Below are 17,100 nucleotides of genomic sequence, written 5' to 3' on the forward strand. Positions count from 1 at the left end.
CATTCTTTCCATTAATCCTACATATAGTCTGAGAAGCCCTCTGACTATTGGTCTAGGCAGCCAATATCAACTGATCAGAATTGGAATGCCAGACAAGCGCTGTCTGCTGCCTTGGAACTTAGAGCTCTGACCCCCAGACCAACAGCTGAACTGGGTTTCCTTAGAGCCTCCAGAAGACTTTTTTTTCCCCCCACATAACCTTGGACTTTGCCAATGTGGCAGACAGTGTGGTCTTTTTGATTCCTTTGGCTCCTCAGGCCAAAAACCTGACCTTGTCTTTCTATCTCTCCACCTACTGTAGAAGCTTCAGAGGCTGACAGCATGTCGTAAAGACAGCAGCTCATACTTTTGTAACATTAACAACATGCACGGTGCTGTTCTTTCTTTCATTCTGGCTCTGCTGGGTCTTCATTGCTGATCAGGTTTTTCTCCAGCTGCAGAGAGCGGGGCTGCTCTCTAGCTGTGGTGTGTGGGCTTCTCATTGCGATAGCTTCTCTTGCTGCAGAGGGCCGTAGGGTGCACGGGCTTCCGTAGTTGTGGTTCCCAGGCTGGAGAGCACAGGCTCGATAGTTGTTGCTCACGGGCCTAGCTGCTCCACAGCACGTGGAGTCTTCCCAGATCAGGGATCAAACCCATGTATCCCGCATTGACAGGTGGACTCTCTACCACTGAGCCATCAGGGAAGCTCCCATGGCATTGCTCTTAAGTAGTATTTATCTACTCTGTATGTTTTATGGATGAGGAAACAGAGTATTGAGTGACTTAAGTGCCTGGCCCCGCTCAGCCAGGTGGCATGTCGTAGACTCGGGATGCGCCTCTGCTTAAGCAGACTCTGAACTCCCTTAGGTGCTGCAGGTCGTGCTCTCATCTGGGGAACCTTGGGGCCTGGTCCAGAGCCTGGCAGGTAGTCAGTGTCAGTCATTAAATATGTGCTTAAAATTGTTCAATGACGATAAACCCTAACATAGAAAGCTTCTTCCACTTTCAAGCTCCTTTTCCCTGGACCCTGCCCTGGCTTTATTAGGCTATATGGCTTTATTAGGCTTCTAAGGAAGGGCAACCTTTAGTGGACTAAACCAGCAACCTGGAAGCAAAAAGGAGCAGAGTGGCTTAGCCTTATGTGGGTCCAAATCCAGGCTCTCCCAGTCCCCTAATCTGTAAAATGGGAATTTAAGTGGTGTATACCTTGAAGAATTGTACTAAACGCTGTACTAAAACTTGGCATCCAGTGAATAATGCTTAGTGGCAGTTTCATTTAATTGGTATTATTACAAATCAACCCAAATGTAGCAAATCTAAGTGCGAAGGGAAATTTTCCATTTCTGGGAGCAATTCCTTTCCTCTCCCAGCTGAGGGCTTTTTCCGTGGAATCTATATATTTCTTCTTTAAGCCTCTATTGATGTTTTGCCTCTAGAGCCAGTGAGTGCAAGGAGAGAAATCCTTGAGCTCCCTCTAGAGGCCAGTGTTGCTCCAACTTTGAAATTTTCAATAACGTCCTGGGCCCCCCAGGATGCTTTATGAGATTTTGTTTATTCCTCCAGGGGTTCACCCTCCTTCTGTGCTGATTGTTTCCTGTTTGTCCCTTTAGCTCTACACTCCACCACTTTCCACTCTGCTCCGGACCCCAGGATGCTGACTTGTAATAGACTGCCTTCATAATGTCCCTCACCCACCAACTTCTAGTTTATCCTAACACATGGAAGTCACCAGCGCTGAGGTCTAGGGTATTATTTCTCCAGGCTCCTCCCAGCCAGGTTCCTAAGAGCAGACAACACCACCCTTCCAGCAAAGCCCACAGCTCCTGTCATTAGACTCTGAGATTTCTGGTCCGTTGGTGTTGGCTCTCCCTGTACCCCTTCAGACCTAGGGATGGCAATGACTTTGTGTTGTTATTACCTCATAATACAGCAAGTCTCTTTATGCCTTTATAAAGAGGGACAGGGAATCCTGGCATGCTGCAGTCCATGGGGTCGCAAAGAATCAGACAACTTGGCAACGGAACAATAGCAACACAGCATATCTCTGTTATTTCCCTTAATCCTTCCCACAAGCTCTCAATTGCCCTATTTGAGAGTGGCTTCTAGCTCCTAACAGTTCTACTCATGCTGTGTCCAGATTCCTCGGGTTGACACTCTTACCTCTCCCTCATCTCCCTGGGACCTCGTACGCCAACAAATCAACTCTTTACAGTTTCCATAATATAATGTGCTGTTTAGAGCTCCAGGATTCTTCGATTAATTCACCGGTCTGCAGAGCCCTTTCACACTCTGTGTCCAGCCCCTTTATAGTCCAGTCTCTTCCTGGCCTCTACCCAATCCCTTTTCCTCTTCAGAGGTCATGGATCAACAGCCGTGTCTTCTATTCAGTCCGGCCTCATCTCTCATGGTGTACATTTTCCCCATCTCACACCCACATCATTTCCATCCTACTTGGTAGCAGCCTTGCATTTTGATTGTGTCTACCTTTTCACTAGCGTTTGTGGAAGGATCCTGGGTAGTTTAATTATGTTCCATTGACTGGATTAATTTATACAAGCCTAATCCAGCCAGAATGTGGCATTTCCCTAGCCACAGGGATTTCTTCACAGGTGTTCTACTCAGCAGGGAACTGAGAATCTCTGATCCTCCCTTTCAGGAAGTAATGTTCTCCCCTTCAGAAGTGAACCGGGAACATGAAGTTACATCTGCTGCCAGTTGCCTTTTTGTAACCAAGCAGGGTGCTGGGTCTGAGGAAGAAGCCAGCATGGAGAGAGGCAGATCTAAGAGAACCACAGGAAACAGATCTGTGGTCTCAACCACACTGTGCCCACATCTGTTACACCAGCCAGTTTGAGATGCGTTTTCAGTTATTCAAACTAAAAATATCTGCAACATTCATGTTAATAAAAAAGCGGGATTCATCAGGTGCAATTAGAAAACAATTTAATTCTTTTCTTCTTCTGCCCATTCAAACTAACGCAAAGGCCTACTTCTTCCTCTCTGTGTGAAATCTGCAAGGGGGAGGGGGAAGCCCCATGCCTCATCTGTTCTTTCACTGATAATAAAATGCCTTCCAGTACACCCTTAATTCAAAACAGTTTTATTTCAGAAATTAAAGCATCCACCTCCTCTCCCCTTTGGCTTTCCCTGTCGCAGAGTTGACCGAAGAGTCGGGAAGAAGGGGCAGAGCACACCCAGCTCCGCCTTTCTCCACGTCTTGCCTCTTATGTCTGCGAAGAGGGAGTGTTCCAGTTTGCTTTTTTTATTGAAGGGTAAACTCTGCTTTGCTGGAGTGAACGGCTGGATCAGGTAGAACACGGTTAGTTCAATTTAGGAGCCTGCTAGGAGTCTGTTTGGTTATATCCTTAATGCTTACACACACGCTCAGTCGCTCAGTCGTGTCCCACTCTTTGTGACCCCATGGATGGTGACCCCCCAGCTTTCTCTGCCCATGAAATTCTCCAGGCAAGAATACTGTAGTGGGTTGCTATGCCCTCTTCCAGGGGAGCTTCCCAATCAGGGATTGAACCCAACCCCCCACACCACCCCCATCTGTCTCCAGCATTGGCAGGCAGATTCTTTACCACTAGCTTCTCTTGGGAAGCCCATATCCTTAATACTTAAGCCAAATCCACTATTGTTACAGCACTGGTGATAGCAATGCTGGCATTTCGACCTCCATGTGTCTGAAACCTGTAGGGCTCAACTGCTTCCCCATTTGGGTGGGAAAGAGAAGTCTTATTTGGGGGCTCCCTTAAACACCATCAGAATCTACAGACGTGATTTTTTTTCCCCCCAAGTAGTCTGTAAAATTTTCCAAGTCAGTTTACAACTTTTACAGTGTGGGGAAGTTTGACTAAAAGCCTGGATTTCCAGCTTATCAAGTTTAAATAATTTGGTGACACCAGAGCTGTGTTTCCCATGGCAACAACCTCTGAGACTTGAGTGGCAGCTGCCCTCTTCAGGTGAGAGGGGCAGGGTCTTTCCAGTTCTCTGCAAATTCCTGAAGTTCAGATATACAGTGATTTTATTGTACTGTTTTCAGTGTATGTCTTGTGTAACTCGTGCAGTTCACTTAGGACACTCTGTATTGTATTGGTAACCCTACAGTCTAGCCAGTCTCACTCATTTCTGTTATCTGCTTGGGCCTAGAAGGTAAGTGAGTTTTCTACCTTTGTTCTCATTTTTACTTATATTTTTATTTAAAATATTGTGTGGTTCATAGTAGTATGCTTAATAATGTTTATATCATAAATATATCAGTAGTCTGAGGACCAAAAGTATATTCCATAGAGACTATAAGACTTCCACTAAATCTGGATAAAAAGATAGATTAAAAAGTTATAACCTCTGGCTGAGGTCATCTGGAACATAGAGGACACATTCGTAGTCAAGGGCCAGCCCTGACCTGGAATTTTGGAGTGTTGACTTGTAGGACTGGCTCCATGATGGTCTAGCTGAACAGTGTGGGAGTCAGTGAGCCTTCAGGGATCTTTGGTTTCTCACCTGTAACAGAAAGAAATTGAAAGACTTTCCAAGACCCCTACCTAATGTTCTGCAGTTTTTTGTTGTTCTGAGTAGTCATCAGAAAAAGATTAGCATGTGCGTAATTTGACAGTAGAATTTGTCAGCAGCAGCAGCAGGAGAAAAGTCAATTAGTGACTCTGCATCAGTGATAATAAATCAGGGCACGTATGAATAGATTACTTTTTCATGTCTTCAGGCACTATTTCGGGAACTCCTGATCCAACACAGGATGTAGATGCCTAGAAGAGGACACAGTAGACTTTTTTGGGGAGTTTAAGATGCCATTAACTGATATCCACCATGATTTGGTAAGAGCTACTGAGGGAGAAAACACATAAATGATCACATATCATGCTGAGACATATTGGCTAGGCACATGATGATTATATGATTTTTGTCTTTCATCCTTTTAAATTGGTTAGGCATATGATGATTATATGATTTTTGTCTTTCATCCTTTAATGTGATGTATCATATTTATTTGAAGAAGACAATGGCACCCCACTCCAGTACTCTTGCCTGGAAAATCCCATGGACGGAGGAGCCTGGTGGGCTGCTATCTATGGGGTCGCACAGAGTCGGACACGACTGAGCGACTTCACTTTCACTTTTCACTTTCATGCATTGGTGAAGGAACTGGCAACCCACTCCAGTGTTCTTGCCTGGAGAATCCCAGGGACAGGGGAGCCTGGTGGGCTGCCGTCTATGGGGTCGCACAGAGTCGGACGTGATTGAAGTGACTTAGCAGCATCATATTTATTGATTTGCATATGTTGAAACATCCTTGCAACCTAACATTGTTCATCTTTTTGACTATAGCCATCCTGGTGGCTGTGAAGTAGTATCTCATTGTGGTTTTGATTTATAGTTCTCTAATGATTAGCATCACTACGAACAAAGCTAGTGGAGGTGATGGAATTCCAGTTGTGCTATTTCAAATCCTGAAAGATGATGCTGTGAAAGTGCTGCACTCAATATGCCAGCAAATTTGGAAAACTCAACAGTGGCCACAGGACTGGAAAAGGTGTTTTCATTCCAGTCCCAAAGAAAGGCAATGCCAAAGAATGGTCAAACTATCGCACAATTGCACTCATCTCACATGCTAGTAAAGTAATGCTCAAAATTCTCCAAGCCAGATTTCAACAGTACGTGAACCGTGAACATCCAGATGTTCAAGCTGGTTTTAGAAAAGGCAGAGGAACCAGACATCAAATTGCCAATATCCACTGGATTATCAAAAAGGCAACAGAGTTCCAGAAAAACATCTATTTCTGCTCTATTGACTATGCCAAAGCTTTTGACTGTGTGGATCACCACAAACTTTGGAAAATTTTGAAAGAGATGGGAATACCAGACCACCTGACATGCCTCTTGAGAAACCTATATGCAGGTCAGGAAGCAACAGTTAGAACTGGACATGGAACAACAGACTGGTTCCCAATAGGGAAAGGAGTACATCAAGGCTGTATATTGTCACCCTACTTATTTAACTTATATGCAGAGTACATCATGAGAAACGTGGGCTGGATGAAGCACAAGCTGGAATCAAGATTGCCAGGAGAAATATCAATAACCTCAGATATGCAGATGACACCATCCTTATGGCAGAAAGTGAAGAACTAAAGAGCCTCTTGATGAAAGTGAAAGAGAAGAGTGAAAAAGTTGGCTTAAAGCTCAACATTCAGAAAACAAAACAAACAAAAAAAACATCATGGCATCTGGTCCCATCACTTCATGGGAAATAGATGGGGAAACAGTGGAAACAGTGACAGACTTTATTTTGGAGGGCTCCAAAATCACTGCAGATGGTGACTGCAGCCATGATATTAAAAGACACTTACTTACTCCTTGGAAGGAAAGTTATGACTAACCTAGACAGCATATTGAAAAGCAGAGACTTTACTTTGTCAACAAAGGTTTGTCTAGTCAAGGCTATGGTTTTTCCAGTAGTCATGTATGTATGTGAGGGTTGGACTATAAAGAAAGCTGAGTGCCAAAGAATTGATGCTTTTGAACTGTGGTGTTGGAGAAGACTCTTGAGAGTCCCTTGGATGGCAAGGAGATCCAACCAGTCCATCCTAAAGGAAATCAGTCCTGAATGTTCATTGGAAGGACTGATGCTGAAGCTGAAACTCCAATACTTTGGCCACCTGATGCAAAGAGCTGACTCATTTGAAAAGACCCTGATGCTGGGAAAGATTGAAAGGCAGGAGGAGAAGGAGATAACAGAGGATGAGATGGTTGGATGGCATCACTGACTTAATGGACATGAGTTTGAGTAAACTCTGGGAGTTGGTGATGGACAGGGAGGCCTGGCCTGCTATAGTCCATGGGGTTGCAAAGAGTCAGACATGAGTGAGTGACTGAACTGAACCAATTAATGATGTCAGGAATCTCTTCATGCTTACTGACCATTTATATATCTTCTTTAGTGAAATGTCTTTTAAAATCATTTGACTATTTTTAAGTTGTGAGGCATACATGCTTGAAGAAAAATAAAATTTTGGTGTGGTATAGAATGAGATGAGGCATGAATTTTTGAAAAGCTTCTGAGACTTAAGTGAAGGAAATGAAGGGGGTCATGCAAAGATTTTATGGAAGTAACGGCAGAGGGAATAGCTAAGGCTATGAAGAAAATCAAAGATGGTTAGGGATATGGGATAGGGAATGACTGCAAAGAGGAGCCACACTAAATAGGGTAGTCTCTGAAGCCTCTTTGAGGAGTGTCATTTAAGCAAAGACCTGTCAGCCATCTTCAATTCTGTCTTCCCCTTCACCCCTCTTACATACTTACTTGACAAGTCATAGTGATGGTTTACCTTAAATGACCTTCTAATGCATAAGCTCATGATTAGGATGGAGAGGGGAAGGGAGGCGTGTATTGCCTTTTCTTCATAATGGGAAAAAGGAGAAAATTCTTACAAGTGGAAACCTGATACAACTGTCAATATACATGAAAGAAGCTAGGTAAATTGTGAATTATTATCATGATTTTATTTACTCTTAGACAGTAAAAGCTACATTCTTTCTTTAGAAAATTAAATATTAAACTATATGTCTTAAAAAAAGAGTTATTAGTGTCTGAAGGCAGGCCCGATAACTTTTGCCAACAGGTAGTATTGGTTCAGGACCAAGGACAGCACTTCAGTTTTTCTGCCCCCTCCCTTCATTTTATTTATGTCACGTGCGCGTGTACTAAGTCACTTCAGTCATGTCCGAGTCTGTGAGACCCCATGGACTGGGACCAGCGAGGCTCCTCTGTTCATGGGATCCAGGCAAGAATACTGGAGTGGGTTGCCATGCCCTCCTCCAGGGCCTCTTCCCAACCCAGGGATCAAATGTGTCTCTTATGTCTCCTTCATTGGCAGATGGATTCTTACTGCTAGTGCCACCTGGGAAGCTCTATTTATGTCAACTCTCATTTTTTTTTTTACATCCCTACTGCCAGCACCCCAAGAGTGCCAGAATGCTCCATGCCTACAGTGCCCTCTGTTCTACCGAAGTTCACCCTCCAAATAGGATGCCATTACTTATGTGCTTTCTTTCCCTTCAATACTTCTCTCTTACTTTTGTTTTCAATTTTGGTAAGATACACCCAATGTAAAACTTACTATTTAGCCACTTTTCAGTATATAGCTCAGTGACACTAAGTACATCCACCTAGACATATTTTATCTTCTCAAACTGAATCTCTACACCCATAAAATAGTAACTCCGCATCTCCTTCTCCCCCTCAGCCCCTGGCAAACACCAGATTCTACTTCCTGTCTCTTTCCCTAACCCTGCTACCACTTTTTATTTTTTATTCTGCGGACTTCCACAAAATAGTTCATTGATAGCATAAGCATCGACCCTAGTAATTATAAATGCAAATTCTCAGACTCTTGATCTACTGAACCAGAAATTCTCAAGTGGAGTCAGCTCTCTGCAGTTTAACAAGTCCTTCAGGTGATCCTAATGCTCATTTCCTGCAGGAATTTTCTGCAATAGCTTAACTGTTGGCTTGGGGGAGCTAGGTGAAAGTGAAAGTGAAAGTCACTCAGTCCTGTCCAATTCTTTGTGACCACATGGAATATACAGTCCATAGAATTCTCCAGTCCAGAATACTAGAGTGGATAGCCTTTCCCTTCTCCAGGGGATCTTCCCAACCCAGGGTCATTCCCAGGTCTCCCGCGTTGCAGGCTGGTTCTTTACCAGCCGAGCCAGAGCAAGCATAAGAATACTAGAATGGGTAGCCTATCTCTTCTCCAGCGGATCTTCCCAACCCAGGAATCAAATTGGGGTCTCCTGCATTGCAGTCAGATTCTTTACTAACTGAGCTATCAGGGAATCCCTTGAAGTGATGGTTGAATATAAAATAAGACTTGGTTTGAGGCTTAGACCAGGTAGCCACAAAATTCATTTTAAAGAAGTCCTGTGGCATGATTTGCCCAGTGGCTCCCAAATATTGATGCACATTATAATCACCTGGAAAGCTTGTTTGAGAACCTATAGATTTCTTATATTCACATCAGACTTTCTAAATCAAAATCTCTGGGGTGGGAATTGGTACTTTGGCTGCTCTGATGATTCTTACCTATTTGTTAGTACCATGAAGGACAGACAGACACAGGTAAGTTTGGAAATCGGAAAGTAAATTGGGATTACAGAAATACTCCAGGAGGCAGAAGCAGAGGATCTATAGAAGGGCTGGAGCCAAAAGAACAGAAAGATGGGAAAATCAGTTGTGAGAATGTAGTTGATAGGACTTGGTGACTTAATGTTAATTGATATAAATCATTCACAGTCTTTAAAAGAAAAAAGGTTAATGCTTTAATGGTTCAGAAGGATCTGGTACTTCGCTTTCTATGTATTCTCGGCTACTATGAAGCAACTGTATCCAGAAGAGTTAAACTGCCTGGCAACAGGCTACAGGTGGTTGTTCAGTTGCTAAGTTGTATCCAACTCTTTGGACCCCATGGACTGCAGCAGGCCAGGCTTCCCTGTCCGTCACTATCTCCTGGAATTTGCTCGAACTCATGTCTATTGAGTTGGTGATGCTAAGTAACCATCTCATCCTCTGCTGCCCCCTTCTCCTTTGCCCTCAATCTTTCCCAGCATCAGGGACCTTTGAACAATGCTAGGCAGTTGAAAATCCATGTATAACTTTTGACTCCTGGAAAACTTTTACTGATGGCCTACTGTTGATTGGAAGCCTTACTGATAACACACACAGTTGATTAACATCTATTTTGTATGTTATACTTGATATATTCTGAATTCTTACAATAAACTAGAGAAAATGTTATCAAGAAAATCATAAGGGAGAGAAAATACACGTACAGTACTGTACTGTATTATCCATATCATAAGTTTACGTCATCTGTTTACAAAGTGAATCATCTGCCTCTATCTACATCAATATTGTCTTGTATAATACAAAACACTGTAGGTGTTATACAAATTACTAACACTAGACATCAAAAATGAAAGGTAACATGTAAAAGAAATCCATACTTGTTTATAGGTATAACAGTTTCTGCATTGATAATGAAGTAGCAGCAATATGATCGCTTTATTGTAGCCTGGTGTAATCAATACAAATGCTTCATGATAGCTTAGCCTATACACTCACGAATGATCAATATAAAATTTTTATAGCATACAGTGTAAGTCACTCAGTCATGTCTGACTCTTTGTGACCCCATGGACGGTAGCCCACCAAGTTCCTCTGTCCATGGAATCTTCCAGGCAAGAATACTCCAGGGGTTGCCACTTCCTTCTCCAGGGGATCCTCCTGACCTGGGGATTGAACCCCAGGGTCTTCCACACTGTGGGCAGACTCTACCGACTGAGCCACCAGGGAAACTATTATAGCATACAGTATCATAGTCTTATTCACAGTACAGTATTGGAAACATTATTACATTAAAAAAAACTTACCTGTGATGCTAGGCCGATATGCAGTTTCTCTGATTACAAGGGAGAGGCATACTCTATGATGTAATTCTTTGAAAGAAAAATTATAAAACAAAAGAAGGCTAACACACTACTCATTTAATATGAAATATCACTTACCTTATGCCTATGTAAGGATAGACAGAACCTTACATATTTTTATGCATTCATGACATACCTAAATTTATTAATTTTTTAATACTTCTAGGCTACATAGTTTGTCTAAAAGTTTTTTCAAATTGTTGCAAATTTTCAAAAAAACAATTCCAATATATTTACTGAAAAAAAAATACCACTTGTAAGTGGACCTGTGCAGTTCAAACCCATGTTGTTCAAGGGTTCAGTTCAGTTCAGTTGCTCAGTCGTGTCCGCCTCTAGCTCAGTTTTTCAGTCCAGGTGCCATAAAGGGAAATGAACAGCAGATGGCACCTCTGTGCTATGCCTGATTCTCAACCTTTGAAGGGAACTGCGGTGCCTGGAAAATCCCATGGATGGAGGAGCCTGGTGGGCTGCAGTCCACGGGGTCGAGAAGAGTTGGACACGACTGAGCGACTTCACTTTCACTTTTCACTTTCATGCATTGGAGAAGGAAATGGCAACCCACTCCAGTATTCTTGCCTGGAGAATCCCAGGGACGGGGGAGCCTCGTGGGCTGCTGTCAATGGGGTCCCAGAGAGTCAGACACGACTGAATCGACTTAGCAGCAGCAGCAGCAGCAGCAGCAGCAGACCTCGGAATGACTGGTGCTAAAATAACAACCCTTCAGAGTGTCAACGTGGATCAACTCAATTTCTGATTTGAGGGGGATCTAGCAAAGGAGGGCTAAATAAAGAATCCATTTTGTCCTACCTTTGTACCTGGCTTCTAATGATACCTTGTAAATTTTTAAATATTGTGGCTCCTATTCAGATTAATAAATTTGTAATCCAAGAAGGTCCCAAATGATCACTGTAGCAAGTAGAATTACATGAACTCAAGCAGGCTTGAGTTTAAGGGGAAAAAATCCCCAACTTGGGCCACTTTTCCAGATGTCCACCCTTGAGCTCCAAAATCACTGCAGATGGTGACTGCAGCCATGAAATTAAAAGACACTTGCTCCTTGGAAGAAAAGTTATGACCAACCTAGACAGCATATTAAAAAGCAGAGACATTACTTTGCCCACAAAGGCCCTGTCAAGACTATGGTTTTCCCGGTAGTCATGTATCGATGTGAGAGTTGGACTATAAAGAAAGCTGAGTGCCAAAGAATTGATGCTTTTGAACTGTGGTGTTGGAGAAGACTCTTGAGAGTCCCTTGGATGGCAAGGAGATCCAACCAGTCCATCCTAAAGGAAATCAGTCCTGAATGTTCATTGGAAGGACTGATGCTGAAGCTGAAACTCCAATACTTTGGCCACCTGATGCAAAGAGCTGACTCATTTGAAAAGACGCTGATGCTGGGAAAGATTGAAGGGCGGGAGGAGAAGGGGATGACACAGGATGAAATGGTTGGATGGCATCACTGACTCAATGGACATGAGTTTGAGTAAACTCTGGGAATTGGTGATGGACAAGGAGGCCTGGTGTGCTGCAGTCCATGGGGTCGCAAAGAGTCGGACACGACTGAGTGACTGAACTGAACTGACCTTTGAGCTTTTTCTGTTTGCAAAGTTTAGAAATAGCAAAAAAAGAAATAAAATTAAATATGGAAAATAATGGGCAGGGCAGTTTGGAGTAATAAATGAGGCCAGTGGAATGGAAATAAAGGAGGTGTTATATTTCTTGCTTTTTGTAAAACTTCCTGGGAAAAGTGTTAGGTAGGATACAGAATTTTACATATTTTTAATGTGCTTGCAATCACAAAAAATGGCATCATGACTTAGTGATTAAGAGGTGGAGTCTGGAAGCACCCCACTAAAATCTAAAATTCTTCCACATCCTAGCTGTGTGCCTGTGACTAAGCAACTTAATGTCTCTGCATGTCAATTTCCTCATCTATACAAGGGAAATAGGAAAAATATCATCTCTCTATAATGTACAACATGACTAGTATAATTAACGCTGATGTATTATATGAAAGTTAAGACAGTAAATCCTAAGAATCACAAGGAAAATAAATTTTTTTTAAATGTTGTATCTATATGAGATGACGGATGTTCACTAAACTTACTGTGGTAATCATTTCATCATGTATGAAAGTCAACTCATTATGTTGTATGCCCTAATCTTATACAGTGCTGATTCAGTTATATCTCAACAAAACCGGAAGAAAAAAATTAATATTATCTAACCAGTCCATTCTAAAGGAGACCAGTCCTGGGTGTTCTTTGGAAGGAATGATGCTAAAGCTGAAACTCCAGTACTTTGGCCACCTCATGCGAAGAGTTGACTCATTGGAAAAGACTCTGATGCTGGGAGGGATTGGGGGCAGGAGGAGAAGGGGATGACAGAGGATGAGATTGCTGGATGGCATCACCAACTCGATGGACATGAGTCTGGGTAGAGTCCGGGAGTTGGTGATGGACAGGGAGGCCTGGCGTGCTGCAATTCATGGAGTCGCAAAGAGTCGGACACCACTAAGTGACTGAACTGAACTGAACTGAATCAGATTCTTATGAGATTTGTCAAAAATTTTAAGGTACTTAGAAGAGTACCTGGCATGTGGTGAGCCTATCATAGGTACTTGAATAAAAATTTTTAAAGCAGCTTTTAAGTGATGGGACAATCATTTTTTTTCCTATTCATATTTATTTTCTGATAATTGGAAAAAAGTTAAATTTATTTTTAACCAAGTGTGTATGCTCAGTCATGACTGACTCTTTGCCACCCTATGGACGGTAGCCCACCAGGTTCCTCTGTCCATGGGATTTTCCAGGTGATAATACTAGAGTGGGTTGACTTTTTCTCATCCAGTGGATATTCCTGATCCAGTGATTGAACATGCATCTCTTCGGTCTCCTGCACTGGCAGGTGGATTCTTTACCAACTGCATCACCTGGGAAACTTTTTTTTTAATTTATTTTTGGCTATGCTGGGTCTTCGTTGCTGCATGGGCTTTTCTGTAGTTGCGGCAAGCAGGGGCTACTCTCTAGTTGGGTGCGCGGGGCTTGTCATTGCGGTGGCTTCTCTTGTTTCGGAGCATGGGCTCTAGGGCGCACGTGAGTTCAGTAGACGTGACTCCCAGGCTCCAGGGCACAAGCTCAGTAGTTGTGCCACATGGGCTTAGTTGCTCCACAGCATGAGGGATCTTCCCGGATCAAGGCTCAAACTCATGTCTCTGGCATTCGCAGATGGATTCTTTACCCCTCAGCCGCCAGGGAATCTCTTTTAACTAAGAGACTTAGAGAAAAATCCATACTTAAAAAATTTCTCTCTCTTTTTTTGAGCTAGTTTATACATCTCCAACTTTTTCTGTTAATCTGCTAAACCCAATATTAGATATATCTTGACCGTGAGAAATTCTGAGGTCCTCAGAGTTTTCAGAATTATTATGTATTTGATTATTTATTTTTATTGTAGTCAGATATACATAAGTTTTGCCATTTTAACTATTGTAAGTGTACAGTTCAATGGCATTAAGTATATTCACAATGTTTTGTAACAATCACCACTCTTTCCAGAACTTCATTTCACACAGAAACTCCACATCTGTTAAACAATAACTTTCCATTCTTCCTTATCTCCAGTCCATTCTATTAACCTCCATTCTACTGTCTGTCTCTATGAATCCACATATTTGAGGTACCTCAATAGGTGGAATCATACTATATATGTTCTTCTGTGTTTGGTCTATTCACTTAAAGGGAGGAGGGAGGAGGGTTCAGGATGGGGAACACATGTATACTTGTGGCGGATTCATTTCGATATATGGCAAAACCAATACAATATTGTAAAGTTAAAAAATAAAATTAAATTAAAAAAAAAAAAACAAAACCATAATGTTTTAAGGTTCACCCATGCTGCAGCAGGCTTCCCTGGTGGCTCAGATGGTAAAGAATCCGCCTGCAATGTGGGAGACCTGTGTTCGATCCCTGGGTGGGGAAGATCCCCTGGAGGAAAGGCATGGCAACCCACTCGAGTATTCTTACCTGGAGAATCCCCATGGACAAAGGAGCCTGGCGGGCTACAGTCCATGGTGTCGAAAAAAGCCTGACACGATTGATCGACTAAGCACCATATAGCATGTTGCAGTATGTATCAGAATTTCATTCCTTTTTATGACTGAGTAACAGTGCATTGTAAGTATGTATCACATTTTACTTACTGATTTATCTGTGGGATACATGAATTGCTTCCACTTATTTGTTATTGTGAATAATACTGCTATGAATATTGGTGTACAAGTATCTGTTCCAGTCCCTGTTTTTAATACACTTGGGTATATACCTCAGGGTTAAATTTTTAGGAACTGTCAACTGTTTTCACAGTGCTGTATATCCTTTTACGTACCCACAAGCATCCAGCATTATTTTTTTTAATATGTTGGTCTTTTTTTTTTTCTTTTAAAGTCAAACCTGGACTGGGAATAAGTAGCAAAGCTTAGAGTCCTGCCACAGTTTGCTGATAAGTTGCTAGTATCAACAATCTTGACACATCACCTCCTAGAGTGATGTTTCTCAATGTACACAGCTGAGACTCCCAAGGCAATCACCTAAGAGGCTTATTATTAATACATCTGTAGACTCCTTGAGTCCACTTTATATACGCTGAATCAGCATCTTTGAGACTGAGGTCCCCTAAAATCATCATTATGCATGCTAAAACATGAAACTCAGAAACCTAGATTGTTGAGTTCTCAAAGGCGGGGAAAATATCTCAGTTACTTTTGTATCCCTCACTGCCAAACATCCTGGAGATATTCAACAAACATACACTTGAACTAATATTTCAGTCTAAATTTGCTTGATTGCTATGTACAGTATTCATTACAACTAAATTCTATTACTAAACAATGAGTTAGAAAATCTGTAATAGTGTAGTATGCCTTTCATTTGTATAGACCGTGTATCTTACCAGCTGTGGTCTATTATGCCATCTTATGCTGCCAAGAATCTTTATGCTATATGTAATTTTCAGCTGAGTCCTTCAAGTTTTGTAACAAGGTAAAAAAGGATACGGACTTGGAACTGAAAGAGCTGCCTTTGTGTAACCTTTGATTATTAAATCAAAATGTCTAAGAATCAAGTTTATAATCTCTAAAGGTCGGCAACAATTCTTATCAACTTCGCAGTGTTGCTGAAGCTCAAATGATATTCTATGTAGGAAAGTCTACTGTAGCAATGGCTATAGTTACCATGTGGCCAGATAATTTAAACAGAACAAAAAATATGTTTCTAACTCTTCCTAAAGACCTCAAATATGCTACTGTATCAATTTGCAGCTCTAAAGCACAGGCAAATGAGATTGAAACAGAAACGCAGCAGAAAAACCTTAAGTGGATGGAAAACATCCATTCATTCATTCATCACGTTTATCCAGCATCTACATTTATAACATGCTGGGCGTGCGTGAAAAATAGTGGTTAAATAAATTCAAGTCTATCCTCCAGAGATTTAGTTCTTTTGTGTATAATAATAAATAGCAAGCCGCCTCATTTCAGATCAAACTCTCTTCAGCATCAAAAAATAAGCTGTGCGGGACCCGCTTCAAATTCGCGCGCGCTGTCTCTTTAACGCGTAATAGAATTCTGATTGCATCGATCACAGGTTCCTTACCCTCTCCCAAGCATCGGTCTCCTACCTATCTTGGTTACTACCCTTCTTCTGGTATCAAGCGGGGGGGGAGCTCAGGTGTTAGCAAACGTTGGCTTTGATGTGTGGCGACACCCGATCCCCGGGCGTCCGGCTTGCCACGTGGCGGAGGTCCGGCTTTTCTTGGCGCGGGCGCAGCCTCGGGGCTCGGCTGGCCACGCCTGGAGCGCGGGGTTTGACTGGGGCGCCGTTGTTGTAGTGACCGGGAGGCGCTGCCGCTCCGGGCAGACGGTTCCGGGCACCGCACGGTCCCCCTTCCTACCCCGCCCCCTCCCTCCCCCCGGTTCCCCCTGCGGGCAGGAGCCGGGAGCTGAGCGCTCCCCCATGGCCTCCTCCCCGGTAAGGACGGGCTGCGGTGCGCCTCCCTGGAGCCGGTCCCGCGGGTTGGGGAGCCAGGTCGGGGCTACACCCGCACCTGGCGGGACATGGAGGCAGGAGTCCTCAGCCGAATCCTGAGCTGCGAGCTCCGCGCCCCTCGTCCCGGGGCGCCCGTGACTCATCCCTTGCCCCCGGGGCACCGGGAGCGCCGAGCCCTGACGGAGCCCCGGGTGCTCCTCCCCGAGCTCCGGCGGCCCCATGGCCCCCGAGAATTCTCTTAGGGTTTCCGTGGAGCGCCTGCGTCAGAATCACCTGGGAGGTTTTTGAAACGTACCGAAGCCGGGGGGCTCCGCCTCGCACCTGTGACCGCGAGCCTGCGGGCGGGGCCCCGGAACGTGCATTTCAATCGCTCTGCCCAGGTGGTCTCCGGCGGGCGCCCGCTTCTGGGCAGCGCGAGCGGGGATTCCGCCGGCTCTGCGGGGGGACACTGGTGCTCGGCGTACACCCCAATTAGCTGCGGCCGCGCGTGCTCGTTCGGGGTGCTGCTGCTCCCCCACAACCCTCCACCGATATGGCCGTTCCCGGGCCGGCTCCCGCAGGAGGGGACCGC

General features: G+C 43.6%; 1 protein-coding gene and 1 long non-coding RNA gene across 5 annotated transcripts in view; one reads left to right on the plus strand and one right to left on the minus strand.

Moving 5' to 3' along the window:
- Nucleotides 1–3,063: 3,063 nt before the first annotated feature.
- LOC113893295 lies at nucleotides 3,064–17,097 on the minus strand. Its single transcript, XR_003511274.1, has 3 exons — nucleotides 16,825–17,097; nucleotides 4,388–4,485; nucleotides 3,064–3,279 (listed from the first exon to the last, which is right to left on the minus strand). It is a non-coding gene; the product is annotated as an uncharacterized LOC113893295 (long non-coding RNA).
- The window catches only part of POC1B (POC1 centriolar protein B), a 104,986-nt gene continuing 104,229 nt past the window's right edge, over nucleotides 16,344–17,100 (plus strand). The window contains exon 1 of one of the 4 annotated variants that reach the window (XM_027543196.1): nucleotides 16,344–16,511. In XM_027543196.1, coding sequence (XP_027398997.1) covers nucleotides 16,497–16,511 — 15 coding nt within the window. In that variant the 5' untranslated portion in view covers nucleotides 16,344–16,496. The remainder of the gene's footprint in view (nucleotides 16,512–17,100) is intronic. The other 3 variants (XM_027543193.1, XM_027543194.1, XM_027543195.1) reach the window with 3 other exon arrangements.

This window comes from Bos indicus x Bos taurus, chromosome 5 (assembly GCF_003369695.1).
Source record: "Bos indicus x Bos taurus breed Angus x Brahman F1 hybrid chromosome 5, Bos_hybrid_MaternalHap_v2.0, whole genome shotgun sequence".
Taxonomy (NCBI): domain Eukaryota; kingdom Metazoa; phylum Chordata; class Mammalia; order Artiodactyla; family Bovidae; genus Bos; species Bos indicus x Bos taurus.